The 16,875-nt window shown below is 47.6% G+C and overlaps 1 protein-coding gene and 1 long non-coding RNA gene across 3 annotated transcripts in view; one reads left to right on the forward strand and one right to left on the reverse strand.

Moving 5' to 3' along the window:
- Window positions 1-2,992, forward strand: part of LOC309666300 — a 36,180-nt gene extending 33,188 nt beyond the window's left edge. The window contains exon 4 of the long non-coding RNA XR_014267024.1: window positions 895-2,992. This is a non-coding gene — a long non-coding RNA (uncharacterized lncRNA). The remainder of the gene's footprint in view (window positions 1-894) is intronic.
- Window positions 1-16,875, reverse strand: part of CDHR3 (cadherin related family member 3) — a 75,002-nt gene that overhangs the window by 39,643 nt on the left and 18,484 nt on the right. For both annotated transcript variants that reach the window (XR_014266951.1, XM_082473527.1), the window contains exons 3-6: window positions 14,278-14,443; window positions 10,742-10,839; window positions 1,474-1,568; window positions 595-699 (exon numbers count right to left, since the gene is read on the reverse strand). Coding sequence is in view for 1 of the 2 variants with exons in the window: in XM_082473527.1 (XP_082329653.1) it covers window positions 595-699; window positions 1,474-1,568; window positions 10,742-10,839; window positions 14,278-14,443 (464 nt within the window). In the remaining variant the exon portion in view is untranslated. The remainder of the gene's footprint in view (window positions 1-594; window positions 700-1,473; window positions 1,569-10,741; window positions 10,840-14,277; window positions 14,444-16,875) is intronic.

Genomic DNA, 16,875 nt, shown 5'->3' on the forward strand with positions numbered 1-16,875 from the left:
CACAGGCTGCCTCTACCAGATTCACTTACCTTCCTCACGTCCGTTGGATGGAGGAGCTGCCAGACAAGGCAGATCTCCTTTCTGAATCCACCACAACAGGAGGAAACTTAGAGCACCCAGCAGTGGGCAGGCCCCTTAGGCACCATCGAGACAGCCCTTTCCTCAGTCGGAGAGGATGACCTCCTGACAGTGGGCTTTATGGAGTCTGGACTGATGACGTGCTCTAGGATTCTGCCGTTATTAGCGGTGAGCATCCTATCCTATGAGTACCTGCCTTCTGCCTTCTGCACATGCCCAGTGGCAAGCCTTGCACCAGGGGCGTGGTATCTTGCCTCCACCCCTTCCCCACCATACCCAGAATCCCATGGTGCACACGTCTGTGGGGTGTGGAGACGGGGGGAACAGAGGTGGAAGATGTTAAGTCTGGAGGCCCAGGTAAAGGACACTGACGATCTGGAGCCTCTTACCTCTCCTGCAGGTCAGAGCAAAGGGCAGCCCTCTGCCTTGCATGAAATGTGTCTGAGGAGGCTCAGCCACTTAAGAGACATGGTGCCCCCGGCCCCCGGAGACCCCCGCCCAAGCCCTCAGGCCTACCTGGTAAAGCGAGGGATCTCGTCATTGATGTTCACGATGTTCACCTGCAGCTCCGTGGAGGCTCTGAGCCCTTGGCTATCTCTCACTTCCACAATGAGATGGTAACTGTCAGGAAACAGCCCAAGTCAGGGAGTCAAGCTTCGCTGACACTACCACAAATGGGATGAGGGGAGGGAGGGAGGAAAGTGTCCATCTGCTTTCTGGCCACCCCCTCCGTATCCCCCTGCAGAGTCAGATCTGCTAGGTCCACCCTTCTTTCCTCATCTCTAAAACCCCACCCCTCCATTTCTCATCCTATAGTTATTACTGACGGCTGCCATCTCCCGCCCGCCATGTTGCACACCTGTTTCCATCCTCCCTCACGTTATCTCGGCAAAGTGCCTCATCCACCCACGTAAGGAAACTGAGGCTGCCATGGATTAGATAACTAGCCCTGCTTCTCACACCTGGTGCAGATCCCAGAGCCAAACCTGCGTGGACCCCAAGGCTTGTGTGTTTTCACTCTCGAACCCTGGCTTCTCCTTACCTCTTTCCTCAGAGGCCTGCTTGCCTCCACCATTCTGCTCTGATGTCGGCAAACAGCTCTGACAGCTGCCTCTCCAGAGCCAGAAGGGCATCTGAGGCCATCCTCCGGATGCTTCAGGGGCCCCCTCCCACACCTTCGTTCTTGTGAGCCAGAAATGAAGATTTTGGGTGGGAAGGAGGCCTTCAGATAATGGCCTTACTCTTGATCCCTCTTTGGAGCTCGCTACCCTCTGAACCTAGCAGCAAGGCAGCAGACCACTCAGGGCCTCCCCAGCTGCCCTCAGGCTGCACTAGGCCTGTTCCTTGGACACTCAGATAAAAGGTACTTCAAGCAAAGTCATTGGCAAAGGCTACCTGCTGTGTCCTGCTTCAAAGTCAAATTCTGTTGTGGAGAAGAGGGTCCCATTAGCAGACATTCTGAAACTCTTTGAAGGGGAAATCAGGAAATACTAAAAAAACAAGGAAAAAAATATTACTAAGCACACCTATGTAGCTTTCCCCAAGAGATGAATTTGTTCACTTCCCATTTTATATTCTTGGCCCGTGCAACATTTTTGATGTATCAGGATGAGGCCCAAATGGGCAGTTCTCAGGCTTAATGGTTCTTGATTCCAGAAGGCTCTGGATCAGTTGGTCTGAGTCTCTGACCCTGATCGGCTGCACCCTGAGAAGCTGGTCACTGGATCCTGCTTCAATTACAGAAAATACACATAAACAGCTCCCTGCTTCTGAGTCCAGCATACTTATCCCCATCACCGTATTCTCACTTCTGCTTCCCAGGACAACTTCTGGCTTTGATTTGGTGTCTTGGCTTTAACCAACACTGTTTCAACACAGCTCCCATGCATTAGGAAATAGGACAGTACTAAAGCAAATACGATCCGGTCTCTTTCCTTAAAAGAACTCAGGATATGGTGCGGCGTGAAAATGTTCACAAGCATCGTTCATTACAATGATGGCAGGGAAAAGGAAAGAGACAAGTGTTAGAGAGAATGAACCTTAGCAGGTACTAGAGTCCAAGTTGGAAGCTGGTTTGGGATGTAGACGTGTTTTTTTAAACATCCCATCTCAGGGCTATGGCCACTGGTCAAGCCTTTGCACATCCTGGGGAGTTGAGGGTCTGTCCTCCTTGGTTCCCAGTGCTCAGCCCAGCTCTCTTGAGGACCCCTTGCCCAGCACCAGTTGCTCTGATAAGAACACAGGCTTCTTTGTACATCCCACTGAGGGCCAGCCCATAGGAGGCCCACCCCTGTCCGTCCACGGGCGCTCATCAGAATTGCTTCCTTGCTCCCATCGTGGAGTCAAGAAGCAGGGGAAGGCCCCGGATCAGAAGAGCTGAGTCCAAACTCTGGTTCTCACCTCAGGACCTGGGACAAGTCCCTTCCTTGCCTGTAACTTAGGGCTGAGACCACTAACTGCTCCTCCGCGTTATGGTAAGGATTAAATCGGAAGGCACACTGGAAAACGTGAAGGGCTGCGCGGCAACACGTGAGGCTTACGTATTTATAGCCATCTGTTCCAAAGGGCTTTAAGGGCAGAAGGTTTCATTATTTCCCACTAGGGTGAGGGATGAGCTCTGGATCAGATCATAAGTGGAGGTTATGCAACCAGCGCCACAGCCCCTGAAGTCTAGAATCAAAGGAAACGTCAGCCGAGCTTTCCAACCCAGTGATTTGCTGTGTTGTGATCGCAGCTGAGCTCCCCGCAGAGAAGAGAGAACGCACAGAAAATAGATGAAAGCTCTCCTTTGGGGCCAATGTAAGATTTTTAAACCATTTTTAGAAGTGTTTACTTTCCATTTATTATTTAATAACATTTTTCTAATTGTAATGAACATATTTTTAACCAAAAAACTGGGACCGAAAAGTCTAAACAGGAAAATATTAGTCACCTGTAAAATCTCATCATTTTCATGAAGTCTTCTGTTCTTTTCTATGCAAACATACGCCCTCCAAAAAATTGAGATGATGTTCTAACCACAATTATAATATTTTGTTCTTTTTATTTATATCTTGAGCATTGGCCCATATTCTTGTCTTATTTTATAGACTGGTTGGTTAACGATGATATGGCATTCTACTGTAAGGGCTTATTTTACCAAGTCTTTCTTGCTGGTTACTTAGGTGCTTCCAACCCATTTTGAAGAGGAAATATTTGGGCAATGCCAAGGAGTGCCCTTCTGCCAGCTACCCCGCCCTCCAAATTGTATAAGCACCTCGACAGCACTCAAAGGTGTGATGTTTAAATCCCAAGCCCCCCACCAACTCTCCAGCTCACTGCCTGGGCCTGCAGCCGGCAGCACGTGGAGCGGTCCTGGCTCTGTGAGCGGAGGCTTTCCTGCAGAGAAGCCTCACGTACCCACATATCAGAGGCCCAAGCGGGACGGGCTGGAATGGCAGAGTTCGGAGACCCCGGCAAGGCATTTACTATATGCACCTGAATCGGGATGCCTTTCCACATGTGTTTTGAAATGCTCTAGGAGATAGGTCCCCGGATCTGGTTGTTTCCCAACAGTGCAAGGTCTTGGGATAAGGAGATGACAGACAGCCCTGCTCTGCCAAAGATGATGGTCAACCGAAGGAACATACAAAGAAGATGTGGGGCAGGTGCTCCAGGAGGGATAAATATAGGATATGACGGCAACAGAGAAGGAGGCCTCTTAGACCCATCCGGAACATGAGTCACACACTGGGGCAGTTGAGTCGTGAAGGGGCTCTGGATCCAGGCTGGAGCCAGGCTGCTGAATCTGAATCCTGGTTCTACCACTTTATGAGAGCTTGTGCAACAAAGAGGAATAATAATAAGGCATGCCCCATGGGGAGATCACGTAAAGTTCTAGAACAGTGCCTACCAGAGGTAAGCCGTCCATGTATGTTAACTACTACTGTCCAGTTAGAATGTGAGATCCATGAGGGAAAGCGCTTCATTTTATTCACTGCTCTATCCCTATGCCTAACACATACTAGGTGCTCAATAAATATTTGTTAAATGTTCAATATTGGGGCTTTCTTCTCGCGTATTTCCCATCTGAGACCCCCATTCCCACCTTAAAGGATCTTAAAACAAAAAGACAACAACAACAAAAACCTTGCCAACCTTTATAAAAAGTCTGTTTCAGTTTGGTAATGCTGGACTTGGGTATGAAATCGTCCTCCAGTCTCAGCAAGCAAGAAAAAAGCAACAGCAGCAGACAGAAAGGGTGGAGAGCTATAGGATTAGAACAGGGGGAATTTCTTTTAAATTTTTATTAAGAGGCTGATTTCCTGGAATCCCGATTTTTTTTTTTCTTTTAGAGCCAGGCTAATTTCCTTTATCCCTGAACCTACGAGCTTATGTTAATGGGAATAGCAGTTTGGTACTTAGAAAGGAGATAATATCCATAGACTAAAAATATTATGTCATGTGGCCATTTGCCAGCGACTCAGCAAAGCTTTCTGTAAAACCTGGCATTCTCTCCCCTTTTTAAAGGCTTGTTTAATCAAAGCTGCTCCCTTGATATTCGTTCTTGGAAAACAGAAATTAAATAGGATGAAAAGCAACGGCAGCCCCTCTCTGCTCCGATACTGGCTAAGAAAAGTCCTGAGTAATCAGATCAATTCGGTGAACAAATGCTTGTCAGACAAGCTCTCGAGCGTCCCCGCAGGGAATATTCCTTTACCGTCTCCCCAGGTTTCTCTCTTTGCAGCCCCTCGGCGGCAATGCTTTGCTCACGATGCAGAGCTTCGGGGTGGAGGACGGTGTGCAGGCTTCCTGCCCCATTCATCCTTTATTGTGCCACCGGTGCGGGGAGAAGAAAGGCTGCGAGGGAGCTGGCCCAGTTTCCTGAAATGTCAGGCTCCCTGGGGAGGGCACGCCACCTCCGGGCCGGCACCCCCGCTACAGCTGGAGTCACGGGCGAATAATGATGCAACCTGTGCTGATTTGCAGCCCTCGGTTGCTTTCGGGCCTGCAGTGGAATCAAGCGGCAAGAATTCAGCCTCCCAGCTCGTAGGAAGAGAGCAGTCAGTTTCCAGGGGCCAAGTTTCCAGGGAGAAGCAGGACCCTTATTCCTCCCAAGTCCGGGGAGTGCCAATGACCCTACCAGCCACTGAGAACGTGCCCCCACGCCCACCCAGAGGGCCCAGACGGGCAGCATCTCTCTACTGGGCCAGGGCAAGTTTTAAAGATGACGCCACGGTCCTATTATTTTTCAGTGTAAGCTGAATGTTTTATAAAAGCCTCAATTCCTCTCTTTTCCCCTTATTCCACCCCAAAGGAGCTCAGAGGTGAGAGGTGGGGGACGGGAGTGGGAGGGAAGGGCGCCTAGGAGGAAAAAAACAGCTACCATAGAAAAACCTACCGCAAGCCCTTAACTCAGCTGGGCTCTGCTTGCGTGTGTTATTATCATGAGGGTGAGCTAGGTGGGTTATAGACAAATATTTGTTTTTAAGAAGAGCCACATGTATAAATGCAACATGCTATAGATATGTAAAGGATGCAATCCTTTACTGAGGAAGCTGCAGATCTTCCTGTATTCTGTCAGTCTTTTTCCGTGATCAGCCTGGGTCCTGTTCTTTGATTCAGGCGTCACTAATCTTAAGAACAATGATCCCCTTCTATTTGAGGAAGTATCTCTCCCGACGTATGAACAGTCATCAGTGGTGGTGTATTTGGAGTGGGAATTTTCCAATAGCACTGCTTGTTCCCTTCTCAAGCATTCTCACGAGAACCTGGAGTATGAAGTGTTTTGCAAAGACTTCCAGTGGAGACTCCTGAGTTAGGCAGATGCCTGGGGGGCAGTGAATAGTAGGGGTGTGTGTGTGTGTGTGTGTGTGTCATAGGGGTGGAGGTGCCTGGGGAACAGGAAGGGCGCTGTCACTCAGGAAAGAAAGGAGCAGGACACCGAAGACAATTTGCCAGAACAGGGTGGAAGGGGGTGAGCAGGATTGCTTGGTTTTCACTGGCATTACCTGGCCCAGGCGAGGGCCTCAGTTCCTTCCCTCACCAGGAAATTGGGGGCTGCTCAGGGACCTGAAAAGTTCCATCCAGTGGGACTGACAGTCATCTGATGATCACTTTACTCTCAGGAAGACTGAAAGGTGATGCCACTACTCAGAGCCATGAGCAAGATGGAGGTGGAGAGAGAATTGCTTCCCCTGCTGCCCTCCTGGTAGCCCAGCTGGTAGCAAGGTTATTGCTCTTTTAATTTCATCCTTTGTCTGCCCTGGTGAAGACAAAGCACATTTCACTTTATGCAAAAGTCCTTCCCTAATGGAAAGGCCAAGAGAAAGCCCCTTAATGGAAGAACTGCTGCACTAGATCACTTTGCCTCCAGCTGCGAAACTGATTAACGTCCTTCAAGTCTCCAAGGCAGCTTTGCTGCAGTCACGGTGGCCATTTCCAAGTATGAGGGGCGGGGAGTGTGGGAGTTGGGTGGGAGGGAGTGGGCCCCAGAGAGCCTCCTTCAGGAGGTGGAGAAAGGGCAGGAAGAAATGCCAGTCAATATAATTATTCACATAGGGACCGTCCGGCGCGTCTCTGTGTCCTGATGCTTGCCTCTGAGCCGGCTCCATCTGCACCCATCACAACACAGAAGGTGCACCGGCAGGGGAGCGAACGCTGGGCCCCAGCCACACCGTCCGGCACAGAGACCACCAGCCACGGGCACCTGTGACCACAGAGCATCTGCACTGTGGCTGGTCCAAAAGGAGATGAGCTTTAAGTGTAAAATACACGAGTCCGAAGAGATACTGTGAAAAAAAGGATGTATGATATCCCACGAGTCATTTTTATGTTGATTATATGTTGAAATGATAATAGTTTGGATATATGGAGTTCAACTGTATCAAAATGAATTTCACCTGTTTCGTTTCACCTTTTTGATGGGGCTACTAGAACATTTAAACGCACAGCACTCATTGCTGGCTCACAGTCCATCTCTACTGGGCAGTGCGGGTCCAAACAATGTACAACCACATGCTTTAAAACTTTCGTTAAAAGGGATGGAGCAAATACCAGTGGTTTCTGTATTAGCCCCAATTTTACACAATCTGTGACAGACACAGTTTCACGTTATTAAGCTGGATGAGGGTGGAGGATTTGTTGTAAAAGAGTTGCAGGTTCCGGAGATGTCCTAGAGCTAATATTTAATTTATCCTTCCTCCTCGAGTCGCTGCCATCAGCAGGGTGACTCCTGGAACCCACCAGGTGAGATGACAGGCACAAACCAAGCCCAGGTGGCTTCCTGCACATGCTTTTATTAAAGTCTGTGCTGTGTATTTTATTAGTCTGTGCTTATTTACTCAGGTCAGTGGTTCTCCAAGGGCAGAATGCATCAGAATCACCTGGGAAGTTTGTGGTCCAATTCAGCATTCCGATGCAGAGTCTAGGAATCTGCGTTTTTGAAGCATCCTAGGTATGTTCTCATGCAGGGGCTTGAACACCCAGTGAGAAGCACTCATAAACCAGTGTTCCCAGCCTTTCTGACCAGAACAATCACCCAAGGTATCTGGCAAATCTGTAGATTCCTGGGCCCATCTCAGACCCACAGAATCCAAACCTCCGAGGGAGAGACATGGGGAGTGTGGGAAACAGTGTCTTAAAGCAGTAAAATAAGTCAGAGAAAGACACGTACTGGATGATATCACTTAGGGTGGAATCTAAAAAATACAACAAACTAGTGAATAAAACAAAAAAGAAGCAGACTCACAGATATAGAGAACAGACTAGTGGTTACCAGTGGGGAGAGGGAAGAGGGGGGCGATTTAGGGGGAGGGAGTTTAAAGGTACAAACTATTAGGTATTAAATAAGCTACAGGGATATATTGTACAACATGGGAATGTAGCTGATATTTTATAATAACTCTAAATAGAGTATAACCTTTAAAAATGGTGATTCACTATATTGGACACCTGTAACCTGTAATATTGTACATCAACTATACTTCCAATAAAAAAAAAAAAAGCAGCGGTCTCAACCCTGGCAGCACAAGAGATCACTGGGTGGGGTGCTTTAAAAACCTGATGCCTGGGCCACACCCCAGGTCAATCACATCAGACTCTTAGGGTGTGGGACCCAGATCTCTGTGGTTTTGAAAGTTCCCCTGGTAGTTTCAATTTGCAGCCAAGGTTGAGAAGCACAGGTTTGGTCAATAGCAAATTAACCCATCTCCTTTCTCCTTGTAGGGAGCAAAATATATCATTTAGTACCACCAAGTGGGCAGAATAAAATGTCTATGTACAAAGGCCGTGGCATGTTACTTCCTGAACTGTTATTACCTTTTGCTAGTCTGAGAAAGGTTCCTTCTAGGTTATGTTCACTGCTCCTGAGGGCTGGCTGTTGACTTTCTGTGCAGCCTTCAGTTCCAGCACAGGTGTTAAATACTTCATTAACAATTTCTGCTGCAGTGCCCCCTCCCCAAACAATCCTAAACTCACTGCAGAAACCACAGTTGCAGCCACCCGGCTCCAGGTTCCAAGGGCCTGCAGCTGCTCTCCGATATCTTTGGATAGCACTACGTTTTCTTTTAAGGGAGCAACACCTACTGGATTTGCTCCCCACCTGGGCTGCTTCCCTTCATCTGAAAGGGTAACAACCTGACTTAGGAGGTATTTTTGAAAGGGCCATGACCTTGTTCCTTCTGCCTAATTTTCGAAATATATATTAAAATGGAGATTTAAAACTAAATATTTTTCTTCACAGCCGAGATTCCTTCCACTCTGCCCCCACTGCATCTTGTACAAACTTTATAGTAATGATCTTATTGAATTATCATTATTTGGTGTATGCAAGAATGTCTCCCATCCAGAGATACAAAGATGTGTCTTATTCATCTTTGTATCCAAAGCATCTAATAGAAAGCCTGGCACATAGTGGATTCTTGGTAAATGTTGAAATGAACTAAATGTGTAAGTGTGGTACTATGCTTTGGGTTTCTGACTTAAGGTCCATCCAGAATCCCTTTTCCCCTGGTCACCACCAAGCAACAGTGGCCATAAGACACAGTTCTGGCCAGTGAGAAGTAAGCAGAAGACCCCTGGGTAGGGCTTCCAGGAGGGTCTTGGTTTCCCCACCAAAAAAGGGACAAACTGGGTTGGCCGGCCTCCTTTATCCTGTACCCCATCCTGCTTTCTTTTTTTCTTCTTCTTCCTGCCTGGAACTTAGAGGTAAAGCCTGGAAGTACAGCAGCCATCTTGTAATCATGAGGTTAACAAAGGGAGAACAAAGCCAACATACACTGGATGAAATAGCAGAAAGATAGGAAGAGCCAAGGTTTCTGAGGGTGGCAGCTGTGCCAGCCCTGGACTGCTTGTGTGCCTGCCTCTGGTCTTCTTGTTATGGAAGGAAAACAAATCTCATATCCATCACTGTGGTTAAGTTTTCTGCTACTTTCAGACAAACACATTTGTAAGTTATATAACAAGTGTGTTATTAATAAGTATGCATTTAAAGCACCTAGTATTGCTCTTAGCAGGTAGTAGGGACCCACTAAGTGTTTGCATATTAATCACTTATTCATGCAAATAGAATCTTGGATGAACGAATGGGTTGATTGGTTGTTTTTTTGACAGAAGGATTGTCTTCCAATGATAACAAACTATTCCCTAACTTAAGATATGTTCAATAATCTTAAAACAGCTTTGTTGCAAACCCTGTAGAACCATATTCTATTGGTTCTGGATTTCATTCCCAAAGCTCCCTCCTGTTAGAGAAAGTAGTCCTGTTGAAGCTGCAAATCATGCAGCAAATGCAGAGACAGCCTCCTGGCGTTGCCAATTCCCCAGGTGTCATATTTCAAGAATTCTCTTCTCTGTACGGTGGGTTTGCTGGAGTTTTGTCTGCTCCGAGATTAGTCAGGTGGCATTAGCTTTGGTTTTTTCCTCTCCAGCCTGGGCTGCCCAGCTGCGGTGGGTGCACAAGCTGGGAGCTGAGGCATCCTTGCCCAGGGATAAGCTAAGAGGCTTCTTGGCCTGAGGGTTAGTGGTTACAAGAGCTCCACTGGCAGCCCCCTTAAGGAAACTGATTAAAAAGGTAGGGATCAGCTGTCTCAGACTGAACCATGACGGAATGCTCCAGGACTCAGTCTCCTGCTTTTCTCTGTGGAAATCCTCCTTTTCTTTGGAACTCCTAGGACTGTCTTTTAATTCTCTTTTAAAACTTGGCTCCAAGCAGCTTGTCTTCATCTCTTGGAAAGGAAGTGTTAATGCCTGCCTTTGAGGTATACATTTTATGCTTATTTTTAGAATAATATAGCTGGTTTTTTATCACCTTAGAATTTTAAAAATATTGAACAATTTTGATACACCAGGCACTGGACTAAGTGGCTTTATGTGTGTTATCTAATACTAACCATCCCCCTACTATGGTAGGTGCTATACTATTACTCTTCCATTTTATAGATGGAGAAATTGAAGCTCAGAGAGATTAAGAACTTGTCCAGGATCACACAGAGCCATGGATCCAATGTGGGGTGTCTGTCCCCAGAAGCCCCTCGCCCATTCCAGCCTCCCCGGGGCTCTCTGCCTGGCAGTGGACAGCAGATTCCTCCCATTGCCCCCACCCAGCCCACCCTGCTGAGACTCCAGGCTCCTGTGTCAGAGACCACACAGAAAAGCCCCTCTGCGGTTTAACAAGGAGACTTACACCGAGGGGTGTGTTTTGACTTGTGTCTTCTGGATCGAAGGCCTCCACCTGGTAAACGAATCCAGGCTTGGCTCCTTCCACTATGTAGAGGTCTAGACCTATACCGGCATGCAAAGGGGAAAAAAGAAACATTTTATTAAATAAAGCAAACGAGGAATTCCCAAACCAGGACAGCCGTATATAGTCAAAGGGAGCCAAGCATTGCGGGAAAGAAGAAAGCAGTGATTAAGGCCATGAGTATGACCACTGACCAGCTTGCGTGGGTGGATCCGTTTATGGGAATTAAGAAAGAGCTAGGGTTGACCAAGCTGGTGTCAAGTCTTAATGTATCTCCTGGGTTGAGAGGTGACTAGGGTACTTTTGTTCGTGGGGGAGGGGAGTGATAAGGACAGAGCGGTGGAAAGTAACCCAGTGGGAACCTCCAGTGTGAGTTCCAGATCCACTTTCACGTGCAAATTCCTCCTAAACCGAGCCTAGGTCACCCCTCAAGTGCACTTAGTATCTCAGCAGAAATGAGTCCCTGAAATGAGAGGCCTTATAGTAGAACAGAGAGAATATGGAGAAAAGGAGAGGGAGGGCTACAAAGGTTCAGGAAAGGGACCACACATGGATTCCGTCTACTTCAGAGTTCTCGGCGTCAGGGTGAGGAGGGAGCAGACAGGGTCACTGGCACCACCAGCCTTGCCCGAGGGGCCGCCATGCTCTGCCCTGGCATCTCTTTCTGAGAACCTTTCTGAGAGATGACTGAGAATTTTAACATTAACTCACTCTTTTGGAAGCACTATGCTGAGGACTTATGTTTTCTCCTTTCATCTTCGCAACAGCCCTGTAAAGTAGGTATGGTATTTATCTCCACTTTACAAACGAGGACACAGGCTCAGAGAAGTGGTGAGGTTGTCTCAGCTGCTAAGTAATAGAATCACAATTCAAACCCAGGCCGTCTTACATCCAAGCTCCAGCTTACATTTGCTTTGATCACTGCTCAGGCTTTCATTCAAAAAATATTGACTGAGTTCTCACTATGTACCAAACACGGATCTACATTCTGGGAGTACAGCCGTTCACAGAACACAAAACCCTGCTGTCATGAAGCTTGCATTCTAGTGGGGGAGGTATAGATAATAAAATAAATTAATAAAATATGTGAATGTTACTGAGCAGTGTTACGGAGGCGAATCAGGGAAAGGAGTGTGGTGAGTTGGGTTACCATGTTAAATAGAGTGCTTCTGGAAGGTTCACTGACATTGGAGTCAAGATTCTTAAAGAAAGGAGGAGACATAGAGATGCCGGGGAAGGGGCAGAGGAAACGGCGGATGGAAAGATGCTGGGGTAGGGCGTGCCTGGGGTATTCACAGATGGGTGAGGAAGTCGGGACTGCGACAGCAGAGGAGTGAAGGGGAGATGTGTTGGAGAGGAGATGGGGTTTGGTAGGGGCTCATCAGATCTGATAGGACCTTAGGGAGACTCTGGTTCTCCTTGTGAGGGAGATGGGAAGTTCTTGCAGGGTTTTAAGCAGAGGAGTGCCTTGATTTAACCGATGTTTAACAGGATCCCTCTGGCTGTCGTAAGAAGAATCAACCAGAGGGAACAAAGGCAAAGCAGGGAGACCGATTAGGTGGCCACTGCCGTGCTCCCGGCGAGCCATGGTGGGGTTGCTGGGGAGAGGTTGGATTCTGCATAAACTTAGAAGCTGGCAGGATTTCCTAAGGGGTTTGATGTTGGGTGTGAAAGACAGAGGGGAATCAAGGGTAACTGCGAGGTTTTGGCCCATGAAACTGGAAGGATGGAGTTGCCAGTAACTAAAATGGGAAAGATGAGAGAAGCAGATTTGGGCTGGGATGGTGGGGAGGGAGATGGGAGTCAAGAGTGGTTTGGGGGCACATTAAGTCTGAGATGTCAGATTCTAACACCAGTTCCAGTGTGTGTCTAGGGGGGTTCCCACACGACCAAGAAATTCTCCAACACCAGCTGGGTGTCCCACAATTCAACTCAATTCTGACACTGTCTACCCAGAGATAGCGTCAGATTCCACAGCTGCAGGGCTCCATCATACAAGACAGCCCCTGCCCCTTTAGATGCCAATCACACGTCCAGGTGGTCACCTGTGCTTCTGACCAACCGGCTCTAGATGGGAAGTTCCCACAACCCCCTCCTCGGGTTCCAATAATTTGCTAGAGGGGTTTGCTCTCTAGTGAACACAGGGAAACATTTTACTTACTAGATTATTGGGTTATTATAAAAGGATATAAGTCAGGATCAGCCAGATGGAAGAGATGCATGGGGCACAGTATGGGAAAGGGGCAGAGAGTTCCCATGCCCTCTCCAGGCACCCACTCTCCCCAGGTTCCACGTCTTCACCAACCCGGAAGCTCTCTGAGCTCTTTTGGGCTTTTATGGAAGCTTCATTACATAGGCACGACTGATTAAATCATTGGCCATTAGTGACTGAACTCAATTTAACTCAATATCCAGCCCCTCCCCCCTCTCCACTGTCCAACCTTCTAATCATATGGTTGGTTTCTCTAGTGGTCAGCCCCCATCCTTAGGTGGGGTCCAAAAGTCACCTCATTAATGTAAGAAAAGACACCTTTATCACTCTCATCACTTAGGACATTCCAACGGTTTTAGGATCTGTGCCAGGAGGGGACAAAGACCAAATATATGTTTCTTATTATAAATCACAATATCATGGATGTCCATTAGACATCCAAATGGAGATGTTGGGTAGGACAGTTTTTATCTGAGTCAGGAGTTCAAGGGTGAAGCTGGTGTAGCAGCTTCTTAGTTAATTTGGAACACTACCCTTACGTGTGTGTAAAGTGACTGTGTTTCTAGCTTGCCTTGTCCAGAGGACATTAATACGCTAGGTTGATGTTTAGCCATCTTATTTGACTTTTCACTAAAAATATGATGTACTAAAGTAGATTCCTTTGAAAAAATAACAAGGTAGTATGTACTGATATAAAATGTGACATTGATAGGCTAATAAAGATGATTGAATCCAAAAAATAGAAAACAAACAAAAATAACAATGGACTTGGGAGTTGTCAGCGTATGGATGGCCTTCAAAGCCATGAGCCAGGGGGAGATCACGCAGGATGTTACCCTATGCTCCGGTCCCCTATATTGTCCCTACCCTGTAGCAGACCCCAAATACACAGTCCCCTCGAGGGGTCAGCATCCATGGGGAGAATGAACCAGTCAGTCAATGGCCGGCATCCAGTGCTAAGCCTGTGAACGGGCTCAGCCCAGGTTCCTCCAGAATGATCCACTTGAGGTCCTTGAGCCCCAGGTTCCTCCCCAGGACCAGGAGAGGCCCAAGAGAAGCCATGGATGGAAAGGGCTTTGTAAATTATTGGGTGTTACTATTGGGAGTCCTGGGCTGGTGGACGTTTCACTTATTCCCCACTCATTAAGCAGCTGCCTTTTCCAGGGAAACAGCTGCTTGTTTATTTACTTTTCTATTTCACTCTGTCCCCCAGCGTCCTGCCTGATGCCACCGTCTGGGCTGCATCGCACATCCCAGTGTGTCTTACCTTTTGCCAAGTTGCCTTGAAACTCAGGCGGCTCATTCACATCCGTTACCTGGACCGTCAGGACCTGCAGGTCAGTGACACCCACGTCATCCTTCACACAAATCTGCAAATCAAATATGTGTGGTCCTGTTTCAAAATCTAGTTGTTCCTTCCCGGTGGTGACAACCTAAAAGCAAATGCACAATTCTTAGTAACCATGTGAAAGAAGATCTGTTTTGTCTGCACACATTTTGCAAAGGGATATTACTAGGAAGGAGGCAACCAGCATCCTGAAAACCATCTTTCACTCACTGTCAGGGGAACCGGTTGTTTTGCCTGTGTCTTTCCGACATAAACCCCATGACACTTCACTAAAGGGACTCCTCTGTGGGATGCTGATCTTCATAGGAAAGACAAATATTCAGGAGACATCCTAGTTCCATCTACTGGAGATGGAAAGCCTGAAAATTTTAAAACCTGTCACTACTTGAGGTAGGCTCCTAGGCAAGTCCCTTAGCTACCCTGAATACAGTTTGATTTTCTTGTCTTTAAGAATAAGATGCTGCACTTCCCTGGGATTGCTGTTAAGTTACGTCTTGACTCATCATTCCCCTCTAAGTTTCCCAAGGCCACATCTAAGAATAAACAAGAGAAGGATACATCTGCAGAAATAAGAAATGATATTTACTTACACCAACAGGCTCTTTGGGTTTTTGGTACATTTCCACACATTCTTCCACTGTCGGAAATGTGTCCTGTGCAAGACAAGTGTTTTGGAGTGGAGATGTGGAAGGGGCACCAAGCACCAGGGCCAGAGACATATCACTGGAATCTAGGCTGTTGCCAGCAGGAACCCCCGTGGTGCATGGTGGAAGGGCCCTGCTGAGGTTAACTGGAGGCCCGTCTGTGACCTCTCGCATCTATATGCACATCCCTGCCACCAGCTTAGCCTGTGGAGCTCCCAGAAGGCCCAGAGCCCTTTGAGATATCAAGGACTAAATTTCATAAATACCTTAATTTATGCTCATAGAAGAACCTTTTGGTTATTAATATGACTGGGGCCAGGCAGGGAGGCATTCAGTATCCTCTACTGAGAAAAGCACTTAGCTCCTATCCAGTTTCCACCACTGGACTTCTGTGTGACCTTGGGAAAGTTACTTGACCTTTCCCTGATTTTGTTTCCACACGACTATCGTTAGGTAAATAATTCTCGCCCTAGTTAAACAACTGAAGTATAATACAAGGTATTATAACAAAGAGCTAGATCACAGTACTATGGAAAATCATGGGGAAAAAAGTTCATTGTGAGATGTATTTAGTCAAGGAGGACTTCATGGAGGAGGTGGTGGGCATTGTGTTTGACTTTGCACGATCTGGATTGATCATGAGAGGAGAGGATGGCCACAGATGTAAATGAGCACATGCAGTGGAGGGAGCACGTAGGGAGGAGGGTTGAGAGGGGAAAACACAGTAATCTTGTCACCACCAACGAGCAGGGTCAGCCTGGGCTCCACACAAGTGGAGATGACCTGTCTCTCTGCTTGGCACGTGGGAGGTGAGAGGCAGCATAACATAGGAGTCAAGAGTGTAGACTCTGGAGCCAGACTGACCGGCTTCAAAGCTCAGCCTTCCCATTACTTAACCTTTCCGTGCCTCAATTTTACCATCTGTAAAATGGGGATACTAATGGCATCTGCTTTCTGCAGCTGTTGGGAGGATTCCATGAGCTAATCCATGGAATACTTTGATCCCTGTCTGGTGCTGAGCGATCACCCAGCAAATGCTGACTTTTATTATCGTTGGATGTCGAAAACTGTCCAGCGAATGTGTGTCCACCAGAGCTGCCCTCTGTCACAACGGTCCTCTGTGCTTCCTGATTTACACCCTAGCTTCCAGCTACCTAAGCCTGGAGTCCTCTCCTGAACTCCATGCTTGCAGATCCTTCACCCCAGTGTTACCTATTGACAGCCTTTCTCCTTGGGGCCTGGCTCTAACACCCTAGAGGGTGAAAATAGAACAGTCAAAAAAAGGTCTAAAATGTTATATCTTGGAACCAAAGGAATTAGGTTACTGCCAACACATGGAAAAGTTGCTTTTGCTGTTGTCTTTACCAGCATTAATTAAATGTTCATGTGCAAGGCTCTTGCCAAGCCGTTTTGTGGAGTATTTTATTTAATCATCGCAGTAACCACAGGTTGGAAAAACTTCCCCCTTTCACACATCAGGAGACCGGGGCAGGGAGGAGAAGGAACTCCGAAGGTCACAGCTGGGAGTGGTGGAGTCTCTCTGATGGTGGGCAATCTGGCTGCAGAGTTTTGGTAAAAGACGATAAGCTTAGTTTTAGGTGTGTTAAGTTTGAGGTTGTTCTGGACAAGCCTGAGCAAATTTACAAGGTCCACAGTGCTCACGACAGCAGATGAGGACAGAGGGGTGTCAAGCTCAGAGATGGGCCAATGGCAGGGGGGCAGGCACGGCCGGCACGCAACCTCAGAGAGCGGCTGCCCTTACAGCTCTCATGGATGTCCATTAGTCCCGCCTCCCTGACTCCTTGGAGCTTTCCTTCTTGGTGCTGCTCCAGGAGGGGACGCCAGAGGTGAGCCACATGCGCTGCTGGGTGAG

This window comes from Balaenoptera physalus (assembly GCF_965194825.1).
Source record: "Balaenoptera physalus genome assembly, chromosome: 8".
Classification (NCBI taxonomy): domain Eukaryota; kingdom Metazoa; phylum Chordata; class Mammalia; order Artiodactyla; family Balaenopteridae; genus Balaenoptera; species Balaenoptera physalus.